Below are 18,024 nucleotides of genomic sequence, written 5' to 3'. Positions count from 1 at the left end.
TTCCATTTTATCACCTGTACCTCAAGACACATCGAGCGGGGGAGGAGTAGACAGTATAACTCCTAAGAGACAGACAGGGAGACAGAAGACAGGACAGGACAGGTATCCACCGACAGGTGAACTACTGAAATACATGTAGGCGATTGCAGAAATGAAAGCTAGAAATGCTAGAGTAACTGGTGAGATATTGTGACATAGCACATGCACACTCAAAAACACAAGAAGAGCAGTCCTTATAAGAAACCAGTGTTAACTCAAAGAGGTGCGATGGCCTTCCAGCAGCACCGTAATCAATTAAGAGAGCAGATCACCAGGAGGGAGAGCAAAAGCTGGTTGTTGTTGTGTTTTTCTTTTAGTGACAGCCTGGAGTCTACAATAACAAATAGAATGGAAATGCCAAACTGCCTGTGGTAGTAGCAAAGCAGAGAAATTAAACATTTATAGACAAATTATTCACATCACAGAGCTGAAGATCTATTACTGTAGGCACCGAAGGCTAGGCAGAGGCACAACAGTCTACAGTTTACAGTCAAAATTAAACCACAGTGGCACCGTGTGCCATCTGCTGTAGTGCAGTTTCAATGACTTAAAAAAGAAGAACCATAAATACATTTCACTTCAATAGCAACGAAGTTATGACAGAACACAATTTAGTTTTATGAAGGTGCAGAGGAAAGGAGAGGAAAGGAGAGGACTGGAGGAGAGCACAGATTGTCCGAAAGTGGGAGGATACAAGAACTTGAAGAGATGTAAAGAGGGAAAAAAACAATGCATTGCAGAGAAGAAAGGAGACAGAAGGGATGAAAGACTAGAAGAGAAGGCAAAGAGGAAAGGAAACAGGAGAGGAGAGGAGACCAGGAGGAGAATATTGTAACAGAGAGTGATAACTCACGGTGACTGAATGCTGCTGATGGACGACCTGCGAGAGAGTGCATCTCGATTTTGCTTTACAAAACTGTACATGCAGAACAAAAACAAAGGAAAAAAAAATGAGACACAAATCCGAAGGGGGCAGGTGGACAAAAAGACTGACATTCCACCTGCCCCCTGCCTTCTGTGTTACAGCAAAGGACTAATCTGTGCAAATACTTCAATAACACAACAGCAACGGAAAAACGTGTGACATCTTTATGACGAAAACTGAAACTGAAAACCATTCAGGAGTTTCAATCCAAAACATATGAAGAGGAAAATGTAATCTTATATTTTACAATGAAATGTTGAATTTGAAACATATTTAGATATTTAAAATTATTTCAAATGAAGATTCTTAGATTTTGTCTTCAGTTTTGTAATGAAACCCTGAGTTTCTCTAAAACAGCACATTCAACACAGATAGTAAAAATAAAGAGTTTCTTATGAGCCCACTGACTTTTTGTGTGAGCACACTGTTCAATGCACAAACTAAACATGTCTGACAAGGCTGAAACTAATGCACAGGGCCACGTGATAACACTAAGAGCAGTGTAATGGGGAACAAGTCGGCTAGCCAGGGATTTACGGCAGTAATAATTTCTAACTGACCTCATAGTGAGGACGACGGCAATTAAGGAGCAAGTTTTACAAATGAATAAAAAAAAAATGTCATCACAAAAAGACCTATGCAGAATTTTTTAACACACAAGTGGAAACAATCACGTACGAACACAATGCAGAGACAATGCATTGTTGCTGTTTTAGTGAATAAGATAGGAAAATACAGTGAGACGTGATAATTTATAGCTACGAATAATTGATCCGTTTGGGTTCTTTTGGTTTTCTTGTGCCACTTTGAGTTTCTCCATTTTTTATCAGTGTTGCCCTGTCTCTGTCATCATGCTTAATGTTAGTCTTCATGTCTCACTGTTTATGATTTGCATTAAGCTTACTCGCTGTTTATGAGTATCTCATGTGAATTGCTTTGGTTTTAAGTTGGGACCACATAAAAAAATGCAATGAACCCATAATTTGTTCACAGCAACACAGAAAAAAACTGAAGTTTTAAACTTAAAAATGTAGCATTTAAAGACTGTGCGCACTGTGTATTACATTCAAACATCTCCACTTTCCTCTATCCAAAGGAGCATGTACCAGACATCCTGCTGTTTGTTCAGATGCAGCTTTGCAAACCAGAATCATGCTCCTGTGTTTTTTGTTTTTTATAGAAAAGAGCCTTTCTTTTGGCAACCCTTCCAAACAAGTCACACGTTTTCAGTCTTTTTCCAAGTTTACTGTCATTAACTTTAACATTTAATGCTAAGTGAGGCTTATAGAGTCTAAGATGTAGCTCTTGGACTTCTTTATGTTTCTCTGAGCATTGCATGGTCTGGCCATGGGTTGAATTTGCTAGGAAGACCAATTGTGTAATTTTTATGACATTGTGTTAACACAAACCAGCAACCTGCTAAACTTTCAAGTCATTAGCATTTGAATTTTATTAGCAGTGCCCAACTTTATTTATACTTCTTACACTCTTAATTCCTAACAGTGTACTTAGTTTTCCAAAGACTGCAGAATCCTCAGAAAACTTTGAGTATCACATCAAGTATCTGCGCTGATTTTTATGATTTTTTGCTAATCATTACTCACTAACTTTAGTAGACAGAGAGAAATAACTGGGACACGATATCTAAAATACTACTGAGATTATCATCTAAAGATGCAGAATGGAGAGCTGCATCATTTGTAAATCAAACAACAGCTTTGATTATAAAATGCCATTTTAGCAGCAGGTAGCAACAGTCAAGGGCAAAATAAAAAAATAATATCATGAAATTTGCTAGTGGAAACTCACATGTATTACTCACTGAAGCTTCCTTAATTGCCTATAATATTAAAGAGGGTAAAGAGTAGGGTGTAATAAATAAGAAACACCACAGGGGCACTGACTTAATGGGAGTGGATGAGAAGTTCAGAACACAGACAAATCAAACAGGGTACAAATATACACACAGACATGTCAGACTGAGAGGGAAGAACCTACGGAGAGGTATCATACAGTTTTATTTCCGTGTGGGACTGAACAGCGCTGCTGTCTGGGGAAAGAGAAACTTACGCAGCGATCGAAATGTTGGCTGCTGACATCGGGCTGACTTCTTTCACTTCCAAAGCTTTCTGTAGAGCGAGCTTCTTATTGGCTGCCTCCTCCTGCTCCTCTTCATCCTTCAGCCAGTGACAACCAAGACATTAATTTGTGCTTAAGAGGAATATATTACTATTGCAACAGATCTCCATAGTTTTCTGGGCAAAATCAGATTAGGCAGTCATGACCTTTGTTTAGGGAAAAAAAGTCAATCAGAATTTAATTGTGTCATCTGATATTGTCGAAATTTTACCCAAGACTGATATCTGTTTTCAGCCATATATAACCCTAATATAGCCATGAAAATAGGATCACATCAAACCCAGGAAAAGCTTGCTGAAAAAGCTCACTCTGCCAGGTGTCTCAGCAACACTGAAATTTGTTCAAGGAGTAAAGGATGAATCTGTCTTTACTGTGTTTCAAAAATCAACATCTGGCAAGTGTTTTTTTTGTTTTTGTTTTTTTTTTTTTTGCTGGATTGGTTTTCCCGCCTACCTTCGTCAGCTCTTGTGCATTTGCAAGGTTATCGACGGCAATAGCCAAGAAGACATTCAGGAGGGTGTCTGAATAACAACGGCACTCAGGAGCAACAACAGTTGGACAGATTAAGTATTCATTGGCTTTTCCCACCAAACTAGTAGCAATCTGAAAAATTGATGCTGAATAGATCTGTCAGTTTACCTGACAGAGCAGGGCCTAATTTTTCACCTCAAGTTCACAAGAGTACATGACGGCTGACAGAGTAAGAACTCACTGCTAGCTGGCAAAAAATTCTCATCTTTCATCACCTTTGTTTTTTAGAGAAATCACTCCCATTTCAGCCTATATTTACGAGCTTGAAAGACTTAACTTGTAACATGAGTTGGCTGTAGCATGATCCAAAGTAAAACATCCCTGCAATAACATTTCATTTACATGTATCAATGAAATGTTTACTGTTGATAAGGTCAGCATTTACATTGCAATTAAATTTTTTCTGTAATTGATGGGCACTGCTTCTGACTGTGTGTATGCTGTGATGTCAAAAAGGATACAGTTTCCAAAGAGTGTGAGGACGATGAAGTAGATGGAGGAGAACATGCCGCCGCGAACGCCTCCTTGAGACTCGATCCCGTGGTACATCACTGCGTTCCAGTCCTCGCCAGTCAGAATCTGAGGGAAACGAGAGTCAGAGTGAGGCTGGGTTGTAAAGGAGCATGCAAATCTCACAGAGCACAGAATTAAATTACTTTACAGAGTGAGGGCTTATGAGTACAGGTTAATTGAAGGATTATCAGTGAGCTCATTAGGGCACACGGAGATATGCAGACCCCTCATTTGCTCTAATTAAAATGACTGATAACAAACTTTATTTTTCCATAGTGTCAATATGCTCTTGTTCTCATTTGGAAAGCATGATTGCACACATATGTGTAATGTTTTGTTTTCTTGTTTTACCTGGAACACCGTGAGGATGGCTGCTGGGAAGGTATCAAAGTTTGTTGTTGGAGTTTCATCTTCAAAGTTAAACCTAAAAAGGATTCACAACAACATAATTACAAACTGAAAAAAACAACAACACCAAAACCATTAGAGCAAATGTTAAAAACGAGGTTCCAGTCAGGTCTTAATGGGCTCTACCTGCAGTTCAGGAAAGTCACTTGGATTAATGGGATAAAAAAAAAGAAAGCTGTGAGGAACGATACATGTTTCAGGACATGAGAAACATGAGAGCACAAAAAAGGACAAATTCACACTGCAGTCACAACTGGATCATTTTCTTGATTTTGTTTCCCATCTGCAACACCCCCACCACACACACATTTGTACTTCTATACCTGTGAGGACATTCAATGATCATTTCCTGATCCCAACAATTATAAAGGATAAATGCAATTTATAATAACATGGATATTGCTTTTGTTGTTTCATTTATCCATAAGACCTTGCTATTGAAACTGTCAACAAACTGACAGCAGATCATGAGACAGACTGGATTTAATATTCCTTATGCCATCTCTGAACTGGGGAGACTTACATTTTTATAAATTAATACATTTAAATAGCAAGTAATACTGACAGCAGGGCTTAAAGTAATACATTACAATCATGCTGAGTGATTCTGGTGACATCTGTTAAAGTAAATTGAAAATGAACAGCTTCAGCAGAGAAAAAGTGGCATGTTCAAGGTCACAGAGCTTCATTTCCAGTAATTTTCAGCTATCATTCCAGTCAGCTATCATTTTCAATTAAAACAGGAATGCATTCATTGGCAATCCAACTCTTTTACACATGTGCAGAAGCAACCTTCTGCAGGCTAGATTGGAATTTATTTGGCTAGTTTTATCCTGTCAGCCATAGCCAAGGCATAACTTCGGACAGTGCAGCCAGTGTAGGGGATCAAGGGCCAGAAGGTAGGAGGAGGCCAGCTGAAGTAATTAATGGAAATGAAATAACATAATAAAATAACAAAAATGCATTTTAATAAATGCTCTTGCTGTAGTGTGCATGGCTCTTAACAGCAGTTTTTGTTTTGAGTTCTGTAGGCTTCTACTTCACTGTAATGATTCTCAGTAGACAAGGGTTGTATTGTTTTTATGTACTTATGTAACGGTAGAGTGTAAAATACCTACTCCTTTTTTTTCAACTAATTTACACTTTTACACAAGCTTTACACAAGAAAATTTTCCAGAGTTTACCAAACTTACCATTAAACATGCTACATGATGCATTGTCACCATCCTTACTTATCCTTTGATCATAAAAAAAACCGAACATTTAACTCCCAACCTTTTTGTAGGTAAAATCAAATGCCAGCATTTACACTTACATATTTTGCTCTAACTGCTCTTTGAATTCATGTTCATACAAAATGTACACATCTTCCAAAAATGTCTAAAACTTACACGTCCTCACAAAGACAGAAGCACAATACACTGATGGGAGTAGGCTTTTCGGATTTCTTTAAAGATCCAGGGAGAGCTTAGTCTTCTTACATCAAGTGGTGGGGGTGTTTTGTATTGATAAAGGCTTGTAGAGAAGGATGGGAGGAGGGACATGCAACAGAAGGACATAATGGTCACCAGGTAGCCAAAGCTCACGGCTATTAAGTCCAAAACACACTGCTGCATTTGCTGTACTCACAAGCAAATCAACCAATTCACATGCCATGTTAACCATCAAAAAAGTTCAGCAGATAAAGTAAAATGTGAAGTATACATTTTTCTTCCTTTCACACAATTCTTCACCAAAGAGCTGATTTCAGTTCTTTTGTTAAAACACTTAAAACACCACAGAAGAAGTGCTAAATGACAAGAGGTAGCCTGGTTGTTTCCATGCTTCATCACCTTAAAATTAAAGTAACTTGTATGAAGCACATAAAATAGTACACATGGCTATCTTGGCATGCATCAGAAAGTGCCAGTCTGTTTTGGGCTCAAGAAAAGAGAAAACCTGAATGGAAAACTGAACATGCGGAAAAGGCACCAACAGAAATCACCAAAGAATATAAGATAACGTTCCAGTATTTACAGCTTCACTAACAGAATATCTTCTTGCCACACAACCTTTAAAGCTATTCTCTGCTGCAAGTATGTTAGTATTAAGATAAACACAAGACTTCAATATGTATGTCTGATATAATGGATCCAAAGTGGATTCAGTTCTCTTTACTGGATTTCTACGACACTGAAGCAATTTAGAAACTATATAATGGACGTTAATAAGAGGCTCTAGCTTAATGACATACTTTCATCAGACATGCACATTTTCAACAAAAAGACTCTAAATCTTTGCAAAAAGCCCCCACATGACCCAACAAACCTGCCAAAACCTGAATCCGCAGTCTTGAAACTAAAGAAGACAATGAGAGAGTGACACAGAAATGCATGAGGATGGGTCGGTCATTCAACTGAACCTGCATTCCTACTATTCATCATTTGAACTTCATTCAGTTAATGATGAAAATAAAAAGGCAGGTATAAGAAATGTTTGAGGTTGGATAAAAGAAAAAAAAAATTTCAATTCATGGCAAAATAATGGGAAATATGTATTGTTTTTAAATGTATGTTATTTTAAAAATTAGCACTTGTGATTGTTTTTAATATGAGAAAACAAATGATTGTTCACCGGTTTCAAATTCTACTTAGTTTATATTCACCTTTCCTCTAAAAAGCAAAGAAAGAAATTAGTTTAAGACGGATTTAGTCAACTGGTTTCAAATTTATCTTCTGGTTTATTAAATTCTGTTGTGGTCAGATCACATGCCAATGCACTGCAATCGAACTGAGTCAGGCTGCATATAGCGGGGCGTGGCTCAGCTGCAGGGTAGGGGTGGAGTAGTGAGCTCAGGGTGTGGTGTCAAGGGATGGCTCACCCACACAGCTGACCTCCATCTCACTAACTATGCCTCCCCGTTTTCAGTAGCTGCCAGGGGCTGGAGGAGAGCGGTGTGTGCTGAGCTGGAACTCAGCTGAGCAGTGTGAAAACTGCATAACTCAGAGTGGCATTAAACATTGCAAGTAAATATTCAACTGTCGACGCTGTGTGTGTCCGGTCCTTGTGTCACACTGCAAAATGGGCACAACACATCAGATACTCAACTGGTTGTATTTTGTGTGTCATTTTGCTATTAAAATTTCTGTCCTGTAAAGCAGCGGTCCCCAACCTTTTTTGCGCCACGGACCGGTTTATGCCCGAAAATATTTTCACGGACCGGCCTTTAAGGTGTCGCGGATAAATAAAACTAGTACCGGTACCGAAAAAAATAAGATTTATTCATAACACACGCGAAAAGACCCAGGAAAACAGAGTTAACAATAAAAACGATAACAAAATAACACTGAAAACCGATAAAAACCCTGAAAACCATACATTTCACACCTGAGCCTCAACTCTCGCGGCCCGGTACCGGTCCGAGGCCCGGGGGTTGGGGACCGCTGCTGTAAAGCACCTGACTCAGGATTTGTGGAGGGTTCAAGGTTCTGGCTGGACTGAATATATGTAACTAATGTGAATTTATATGTATGTAGGTGGCAACAGAGTTCCAATGGATAGCAACAGATTTATGAATTATCACTATACCCATTTTAAGCAAACCCAACTTCTTTTCCTACCCATACTTTGAGTGATTTCTTCTCCACCTTTGATGCTTTTCAGTTGTGACTGAGTATGAACAAAGAAGAAAGCAAGCATTGTGCATGGTATTCCACATATCCATATGTCTTTTTTTTTTATCTTTAAAGCTATTGTTGGAACTACACCACACTGTGGGTAGCTGTTGATATTTACAAATTAAATGTGCATTATTTAAGTTGGATAAAGTTAAAGTTTTGAGAAATATTAGTAAATTGGTCAGTACATTTGAACGTCTAACCAGACTGTGAGATACTGTGTAAAACTGTGTACAGCCAACATTATTTTAACATTTAAATCCTACATATAACAGTGTCATATCATTTATAAACAATTGCTTGCTAGCATAGATTTTGCTTTAAGTGACTGAATATCAATGACTTTCTATGTGTCTTATCATTACTCTGCTGCTAGCTGCTGCCTGTGTAGAAAGCCCTTAACCGGGATACCTTTAATTCTAGGCATCCTGGATTTCAGTTAAAATGCTTCTTACTAAAATATTTATATTTTAGTTTTTTAGGTTTTTTTTTCTTTGAATGGATCTCCAGTTTTTTTATATAAACAAAAAAGTATTTTATTTATTAATTTATTGTTTCATTTATATTGGACATTTAAAATCAAAGTGCTTTACAATAAAAAAATAACAAAGTAAACAATAAAAAATAGTAATCAGAACAAAATTGCAGGTGAGTTTTAAAGCAAAATATGCAGAGCTGAAAAATTCTTTATAAATTTACAATCAAATATAAATAAATATTCTTTCCATCTTGAATGTCTCCCGACTTCAAGGTGTAATAAAAAAATCTGAAAAAATAGAATTCAGAAGACAGCATAATCCTGACAAAGTTTTCATGCGATAGTCAAGCAAGATGCATATTAAAGTTCAGGAATTATATAGCAAGCTCCCATTGAATGCTTCCAATAGGCATTCTACAAGTATTCACCTAAAATGACTTATATGGGTTCAAATACTGTAAATTTGAGTTGAAATGCAATTAATTTTGCAATTTTGTATAAAAATTTAATGTCTTAACAGCCATATAATCCCAAGCATGTGATATGTCATGCAAAAACCAGAATGGAACATGCTGGGGAAAATTGTTTTTGGAAGTCAAACCCACATGTAGAAGAGAGGCAAAAGGAAAAGGAACAGACTTTAAGATGAGGAGAGGATGTGGAGCGCCGACAGTTACCAAAGCGACTGTTGGTGCAAAAGAGCAGACCCAGCTGTAGCCATGTGTGTGTGTGTGTGTGTGTGTGTGTGTGTGTGTGTGTGTGTGTGTACTGTATGCATGTATACTTGGTTCTGACCAGTCATGGATAATTTCAGGTCAATATAAATACTGATATTTAGTAAAATAATCTTTTTAAAAACAGAATATTAAAAAAAAAAAAAATTCCTGCAAAATCTGACCTGTTGTGGTGTTACATCGGCATTTTCAAATTACTTTATCTATTTTTTTAATAATAGAACCATCGACTCTAAGGTACCTCAAACTGATCTCAAATTTCGAGCAAGGTTATTTTTATTATATAAAAATAATTTATCATATAAATTGTAATATATACACACACACACATATATATATATATATATATATATATATATATATATATATATATATATATATAGTAGTATTTATTTATTGTCATTGTCAAGAACAATGAAATTGCGTTTGGGGCTTCCATACAACCCAAAAAAAGAAGAAAATAATAAATACCCCTTAAAACCCAAGTGTACATATTTAACCCAGTGTGACTCCAATGCAATAAGACAATCCTTAGCAATAATGTTCGTAGAAATTCAGACAAAGACCTGAGAAACATGACAAAATACAACAATGCAACCCATTCAATATTATTGTACTGTGAGATATGATATCAGATATGATAGTTATCTATTTAAGAAAGAGGGGGGGGGGCAGGAGGGGGAAGAGAATAAAGATATGATGCACCAATGCAGACCAGTTCATTGCTATTAAGAAGTTGGATATGGTTATTGTCCGTGAGAGGGGGGCAGAGAGTTCAGGAGCCTCACAGCTTGTGGATACAGGCTGTTGGCCAGTCTGGATGTTCTGGCCTGTATAGACCTGTATATATATATATATATATATATATATATATATATATATATATATATATATATATACACACACACACATATATACATATATACACACACATATATACACACACACATATATATGCTTCAGCTACATAAACTTTACCTTGGGGTACATAACTTTACACTATTTGTGTTAGGATGATTTTAAATTGGAATAAAAAGTGACAAATCATCACCCTAAATTTTGGGGAAATGATTTGTCTTTAATTCATCCTGTCTGCTTTCTTCACCAATTTCTCCACTTCACATCATATCGGTATTCCCTCTTTTTATTCTTTTCATTCCCTGTTTTATACCCACACACACTCTCTCTCCATCCCACACTTCTGTCTTTTTTCCCCTCGTTCACCGGGGATTAGTGGAATCTGAGAATGGATGCTGCATTTTGCTGCTGCCCCTTTGTGTGCAGGCTTCTGTTTACTCTGATAATAAGGATTGGAAGCACACTGTTTGGCTTCCATGTGTCGTCCATGGAGACTTCATTAAATCAGAGTCATAGAAGGCCAAACTCCCCACAAGCTCATGCTCGCACTCTCCTACATCATACATCATTTACAACAGCAACAACAACAGCTAATATTGTATAAATAACGGCAATGGATATTGTTAACACATGACTATTTAAAATATGCAGCTAAAATATTTTCATATTATAGGTTTTTAGATTTTTGAATAATTTTTGTCATCAACCAGTACCCAAGATTTAGTATTTATTTATTTTTATCTGATTTCACTTTTTTTCATAAAATAAGTGGCAAATCCTGCTATTAGATAAGAAACAGTGTCAATGTGTTAACTTTAAGTTATAAGAAAAACTAGAATGGCCACTTAAAGTTTGCTCTAAACTGAAGTCAGCCCACATAGACGCCTTGTTAATAATAATGTTTACTGTACAGCCTGGCACAAAAAACGAACAGACTCTTCGACTGCACAGATGTTGATTTTTTTTTTAACACTACAAAGGGTCAAAGTTAGAGATGTGGCAGCTTTGACTGATGAGTGAATGCTGACACAGCAGTTGGAAACAGGGCGTCTACAAAGGCTAACCGCTGAAAGCTTGAGTCACTGAACTGAAATTTCTCCATTATGTTTTTGGTGTTTTTAATGTAGTTCTCTGACAAATAAAATGGCTTTCAGTGTGGCCCAACCAAAAGTTTCTACTTCAGTTACAGTGGGTGAAATTCAATGTTACTTGGAATTAATTAGCTCATACAAGTGACCTATGCCACAGGTACTGAGAATGTACCTTTCTAGCCAAGCTTTCCAACAGAAGATAAGCTATTACTAAAACCCAGTTGCATTCTACCAGGACAATTATAATCTAAAAATAGACATCGATTAAAATGAAGCAAAGAAAAGAAATTTATCTCTATTTGTCTCAGACACTGCTGTCATAAAGCTGTTTGCATCCATCCTTTAGATCAGGGGTCAGCAACCCTGGGCACGAAGGGTTAACTGATGGCAGACCATAGTTGGACTGGCCATCGGGCATTTGCCCGGTGGGCTGATGGTGATTTTTCGTTTTTATGGGCCAATGATTTTTTCTTTTTTTTTGTTTTTTGAAACGGTATAAAGAATGAAAGGTGGTGGTCTGGCCAGATGCTGACCAATGTGTAAAAATAACTCAGTTGTTTGGTGGTGGCTATGGCGGAGCTGCCACAGAGGCCAGCAGGTGGATGAGGGAAAGGGGAGGCAGGAGTAGGAGAGACCCTATGCGGCCGCCGGTCCGAGTGTCAGGTGAACTGAACTTCAGGTAAGAAGTTATGACCTGCAGTCTATCTGGGTCAGATATAAACCAAGTTTAGGTGGAGTTTATTTTCGTTGTGCTGACTTTTTACAGCCAGTTACAATAACTCGTACTGCGTACTAGCTAGCATGACGGAGTTTCTATACAGCTGGGTGGGTGCTACTATGTTACTGATAGTGAACTTTGTTTTATTCATAAGGTTAGTTAGTAGAGTTGCCAACGGCTCCTTAAAAAAACGGAATTGTCCCACATTCAGAGAAAATATTAGGTGTTTCGTATTGAGCTGAAAAGGAACACAGTTTGTCCCGGACTTCAGCTACAATGGAAAAAGACACAAAGGTGGAGTTATTCTGTGTCTTTATGCTGCAGCTGCCTCTTCTTCTCTCGTTCTCTCCCCCTCTCTCTTCTGTTTCTACTTCAATCATGAAACTGATCAATGATCAGCTGATCGGCTCTCTTGTTTGTTTATCGCTCACTTTGCGCCAGAAAGAGGAAACCAGCGGATGTCACGTTAAACAACAGCAGCACGTTTAAGCTTGATCAGCTGTTGTTAGAATTTATTTAATATTAATTTCTAGTATCAGCTGATGTTTGCTGGAGCCACAGCTGTAAAGCTGCTGGTCATGATGTCAGTTTGGATATGTGGTGAGAGGGAAACATGAAGATGAAACCAGGAGATGTCCTTACTGAATCATCAGAGCTGAACAGGTGATGGAGAAACAGGTTTACCTTTTAGGTGACATGAATGAGTTGAACGGAAGCTATGAACTGTTTCTGAGAGACAAATAACACCAGGATGCTTTTCTATGTAGCTGACAGCTGGTAACTGTGCAGGGGCGGGTCTAGCAAAGTTTTGCCAGGGGGCCAGGTAGGGCATTAACAGGGAAAGGGGGGCACAAAGAAATACTTTTATTTCTTATTCTCATTTAAAATGTCTCGCTTTTCATAACTAATTATCTGAATCTTACAACCAAAGTTTTTATCTGATGTAAAATGTATAGAAATTATACATATACCAACAAGACAGTGTACATCACTGTCACAACGGCATCTGTTTTCATTCAAAGGCTTTATGGCTTGTCCTATAATACCTGGTGGGCCGGTCTCTAGTCAAAATGCCCAGGCCGATTTTTTGTCCCAGTCCAGCCCTGGGCACGACACGCAGTGAATTAATCTGAGCAGGTGCATTAAAAAATAAATGGCTGGGCCAGCGGTGCACATCGCAAATCAGCTCGCATAGACACATTAATTGTGCCTCTTCTTAATGACAGTATCTTAGCTAACAGCCCCAACTACCAGATTCAACTTGTAATTGGCTAAAAATAACTTAGCCTACCGGTGAGAGGGACGTTGCTAGCTGGCAGTTTTTTCAAGTGATGTTGAAATTTCCACATTCCGACACAAATGCTTCAGGAGCTGTCAGCACCCCGGAAATACACGGATACATCCGTAGACTCGAGACAGAATTCACAATGCGTTTTCGGGACTTTCAGGTGTATGGACCAATGTTTTCTTTTCTGATCAAACCAGAAAGCTTTAATGAGCAGCTGGATTTGTCTCGTATTAACTGGCTGAGTTAATGCCAGTTAATGCGACATCGAAATGCAGCTGATTGAACTGAAAACCTCGACTCTGTGGGGGTCAAAGTTTACAGAACTACGAATGCAGCTGGAATCCACAGCTGTGCGTGTTCATGGAGCTTTCATTTTCACCTGCTGGACATCATTACCTGACAAGTTTAACTGTCTTCAGAACATTGCAGAGGCCTTATTGACAGTATTTGGCTCTACATATCTGTGTGAGCAGATTTTCTCTCACATGAGTGTCCTCAGGTAGCCATCTGAATGCTGGACACTTGGAGACCTGTGTCTCTGAGTGGGAGACCAGAGATCACATTAACATTTGTGTCTCTGTTTTAACAAACATGCCATATTGGCTCAGTTTATTTTTCTTATCATTGTTGTGAGGAGACCATAAATAGCATTTGCATTTTCTGTTGTATAGTACATTTACTGTTATGGATAAAAAGTGTCTTTTTTTGTTTCAAAATAGCTGATAACTATTCGCTGATAGCTGCCAACATCTGCGAACAAATATAATTCTATAAAGTTGTTCTATATAGTGTGTAACTGTTAATATAGAGCGTTATTAAATTCATTGCTAATGCAATCATATGGCACACTGACTTCTGAGGAAATTTTAGATGGCGCTCATGATCAAAAAGGTTGCCTACCCCTGCTTTAGATCACTGCCATCTTGTGACCACGGTTGTCTATTGTTGCTCAAAGCTCTGCTTCTTTTGTACTCATAGGAAATTGTAGCTGTCACTGTTTAACATCTCTTTTTTTGTGATTTGCGCATGCACGTTGTGGATAAACTGTGAATCTTTCACAGTAAACTGATGGGGAATAGCACGCGAGGCGAGGCAAGCTACCGCTGGAACTGTTTTCACTGCTCTGAGGAACACAGCTAGCATTAGCTAGTAAAGATGTTTCAATGATGTGGCACCATAACACATGAATTTCCTCTTGCTAACCGCCATGGTCAATGTGCGACTTCCTTCAACAAGCAAGTTGAGCGGGTGCAGGCTCAGCCAGCACTTTTAGATTAGCATCTACACCAGGGGTGCTCAATACGTCGATCGCGATCGACCAGTCGATCGCAAAGGTAGTATTGGTAGATCGCATGGCATTAAAAAAATAGATGCCAGCCTATCATCCATCCCGTCACTTGATTGATACAGGGAAGCCAGTCAGATGACAGCAGATTTTTTCTGACGCTTAGGTCGCTGCGCATGCGCAAACAGCGGCGCGAAGTGTAGTAAAACTGACAAGCTAGTCAGCGAGTTAACTCCAATTTTTAGCTCTCGGTTTTTTCTCTTAAACCTGGCCGTCAGCAGCTACTGTCCGGACTATGCATCCCTGGCTGATTCAATTCAGTGCAAGTCATCAGAGTAAACTCAGGTAATGACAAAAAATTTACATAGTTAATTGTGTTGTGAAATATTGGATATTGCGGTTATGCATGTATATACATTGTAGATATAAAGAATCCTCAATATATTTATAAATAAGTATATGTTTTGGATTTTTGTAGTGGGTAGATCATTTTGACTTGGTCATTTTATAAGTAGCTCACATGCGGAAAAAGTGTGAGCACCCCTGATCTACACAATATGCTAACGCTGAAGTGTCATAAGACTTGACAAACAATTAATTTGTGTTGGTAACATTTATTTTAAAAATGCATTTCAGATCACAGTCAGACGGATTTTTTCTGTGGAACCTCAGCCTTGATTTTTCTTTGTTCACTCTGGCTTTTGAAGAAGTTCTGAAACACTGTAGAAAATGATGGGATTAATTTTAATTTGTATTACATCTTTGCAGCATAATAAATTCCTGGATGGACTGACTGACCACGAGTGATTATTTTCATTGCAGATTAATCTTTTAAATTTTTTGATGAAATGCCAAGTCTTTTAAAATGTTCCAAAAACTCATTAACTGGAATGTCAAACAGGTTGGGAGTAAACAATTGTCCTTTGATGTTTTCTGTTTCTGATCTGTTTTGAAAGGATGTACAATTACCAATCCTGGACACTTAAAAGGGCCTGAGCAGAAAATGTAAAAATGCCATCTCTCCTGTGCCCACAAAAAGTCAGAGTTAATCAACAAAAGAAGGTCTGTACCTCTAAAACTGAAAGCTACAAAGCAGCCAACAGAAAACCAAAAATTATTGCATTATAATAAATCCTGCACTTTTGAGCTTATCACTTTTGCAAAACAGTCAACGATGTCCTGTGAGTCTCAGCAGGAGGATGAACACAGTCCTCTACCTCAAGCTGTTTATCTTTCAGTTCTCAGAATTTTTACCGTTCTGAGAGCAAGTACATAATCTCTGAGCCAAAAATAAAGCCTGGGTATAACAAAGCACTTCTGCTGCCTTTTAAAAGGCCATTCAGTCTTCTACTTAGGTTTGAAAAAGAAAGAAAGAAAAAAAAAAAAGGTTTGAAAACTTTTTATTTAAAACGAAGCTCTGTCTGAGGAACTGTTGCGGTTTCTTTAGATTTTACCTGACCCGACTGAACCACTTCTATGTTTAGACTCATGAACACAAAAAAAATATTTAAAATCCTGGGCACATTTTTAAAGGTAAAAATGTTCGAATAAGGGAATTAACAATAGCATGGTTGTTATGGTGGGCAGAGAACACTGTGCTCAGCCTGGTGTGCTCAGCTGGCTACAAGCACCATGTGGATGTCAGACTCATCTCACACTTGTCCATCACCAGAGACTGATGTGATGTTAATGATGCTGCAGACTGATGTAAGGCTTGATGCCATGGCAACAGCCTCCTGCTTCAAAGAAATTCAGTTTTGGTTTTTATGAAGGCCGTCTGTGCATTTCAGTTGAGTGTATTTATGACCTGCCAGAGCGGAGAAAAATACAATGGAGAAGAGATTCTTAAACCATCTGAGGTCAATGCTTTAAATAAAAGCGTATTTATAACATTTATAACATCATGCAGGACTCATCACTCTGACAACCTGACATAGAATCCAACCTATTAAACACTACAGCTTATAAACTCATCTATTTGTTTTAATTTTTGTTTAAGTTTGTGACCTCCTGGTCAGGCATACCTGACCAGGAGGAACATAAATCCATCCATGTTTTTTAACTGCTTTGCAAACCAGTGTTTTCGTGGTGACTGAAGTCACCCCAGCTGACTTTGCTAAAAGGCAGGGGCATCAGAGAGACAAACAGCTCATCCACGCTCGAATTTACAACAATCAGTCTTTGAGAACATACTAACTCCAAATAAAAAGGTCACTCAGCACATTAGGCTTTTCCTTTTTCTTGTGAGGCAACAGTACTAACCATTGACACCGATAAATACATCTAGAAGCCTGTTTTTGATGAAAAACTTGTTGTTGTTGTTTTATCACATAATGTGCCACTACTTGGTTAAAATATCATTTTAAATGTGTTTTGGTTGTTCAGTTTAAACTTTCTTGGAGGAAGAACATTGCAAAGCAAATGAGTGCAGTTTTTCCAAATTAAAAAGAATGATTAAGAAATACTCCACTACTTAATACTAAATACTTCCATGTGTTGCTTATTGTTTTTCAAATGGTGGACACACAGAAATACCAGCACCTTTTTTTGTCTCACAAATGACATCACTGTGTGTAATTTTTTTCTGATTGTTTTTCACCACTACTCTTTGAATCCGTGTCTGCAATCAAATATAATCCCTGCCTCAGCTACCCTGGTTTTCCAGTCTGTGCTTATTCCCACTTGGGAAGCACGGTGCTTCCTTGTGCTTTGGACTAACTTCACTGAGATTAATTGTTCTACTTGATTGTTTTTTTTTCTGCCAGCCTCCTGCTAGCCAGCTGACCCCTCTCTGTGTTGTGTTTGCATGTTCTCCCGATGCTTCCATGGGTTCTCTCTCCGGGTGGTCTGGCATTCTCCCACAGTGCAACACGTGCACGATAGGCTCCAGGTCCCTGCTACCATTAATTGAATAAGCAGGTAAACATGGATGGATGGTTGTATGGTTGGTTGATTAAACATTCTAGACTTTAAAATGTGAAAATTTTTATTCTTTATATTATATAAATTCTTTATAGTTTAATGGCTAGATATAACATGGCTTCCATGTACAATGTCAGTTTCTGGATCATAGGGTATTCCAAACTAGGTAGGATATTATTAATCCCAGTGACAAGTTTGGCATTCTCAAAAAAGTGGAGAAAAGACACTCTTTTGAGCAACATAGAGACAAGATGGAGATGGAGAGACAGCAACCAGACGCAACTGACTACACAGAGGAGATGCTGGGGAGTGCACACAGAGGCTAAAACAAGTGACTAGACACAGGAGCTGGGGATAAAACAGACATGGAGACACGACAGAGTGGAGGGACAGAACAAAGCCCAGACGGGGACATGACTGAGCTGAGACAGCAGGAGAC

General features: G+C 38.2%; 1 protein-coding gene across 2 annotated transcripts in view; it reads right to left on the bottom strand.

Annotated features, from left to right (window-relative positions):
- cacna1bb (calcium channel, voltage-dependent, N type, alpha 1B subunit, b) overlaps positions 1–18,024 on the bottom strand; it is a 221,111-nt gene that overhangs the window by 66,132 nt on the left and 136,955 nt on the right. For both annotated transcript variants that reach the window (XM_085463201.1, XM_085463200.1), the window contains exons 14-18: positions 4,499–4,571; positions 4,096–4,213; positions 3,557–3,624; positions 3,035–3,141; positions 893–955 (exon numbers count right to left, since the gene is read on the bottom strand). In XM_085463201.1, the coding sequence (XP_085319327.1) occupies positions 893–955; positions 3,035–3,141; positions 3,557–3,624; positions 4,096–4,213; positions 4,499–4,571 (429 nt within the window). The remainder of the gene's footprint in view (positions 1–892; positions 956–3,034; positions 3,142–3,556; positions 3,625–4,095; positions 4,214–4,498; positions 4,572–18,024) is intronic.

This window comes from Copadichromis virginalis, linkage group LG7 (assembly GCF_057382275.1).
Source record: "Copadichromis virginalis isolate Kocher_CV1m ecotype Utaka linkage group LG7, C_Virginalis_male_GT1.1, whole genome shotgun sequence".
In the NCBI taxonomy this organism is placed as follows: Eukaryota; Metazoa; Chordata; class Actinopteri; order Cichliformes; family Cichlidae; genus Copadichromis; species Copadichromis virginalis.
The sequence above is the reverse complement of the archived record's forward strand: the minus strand, read 5'-3'. Positions and strand labels throughout refer to the sequence as shown.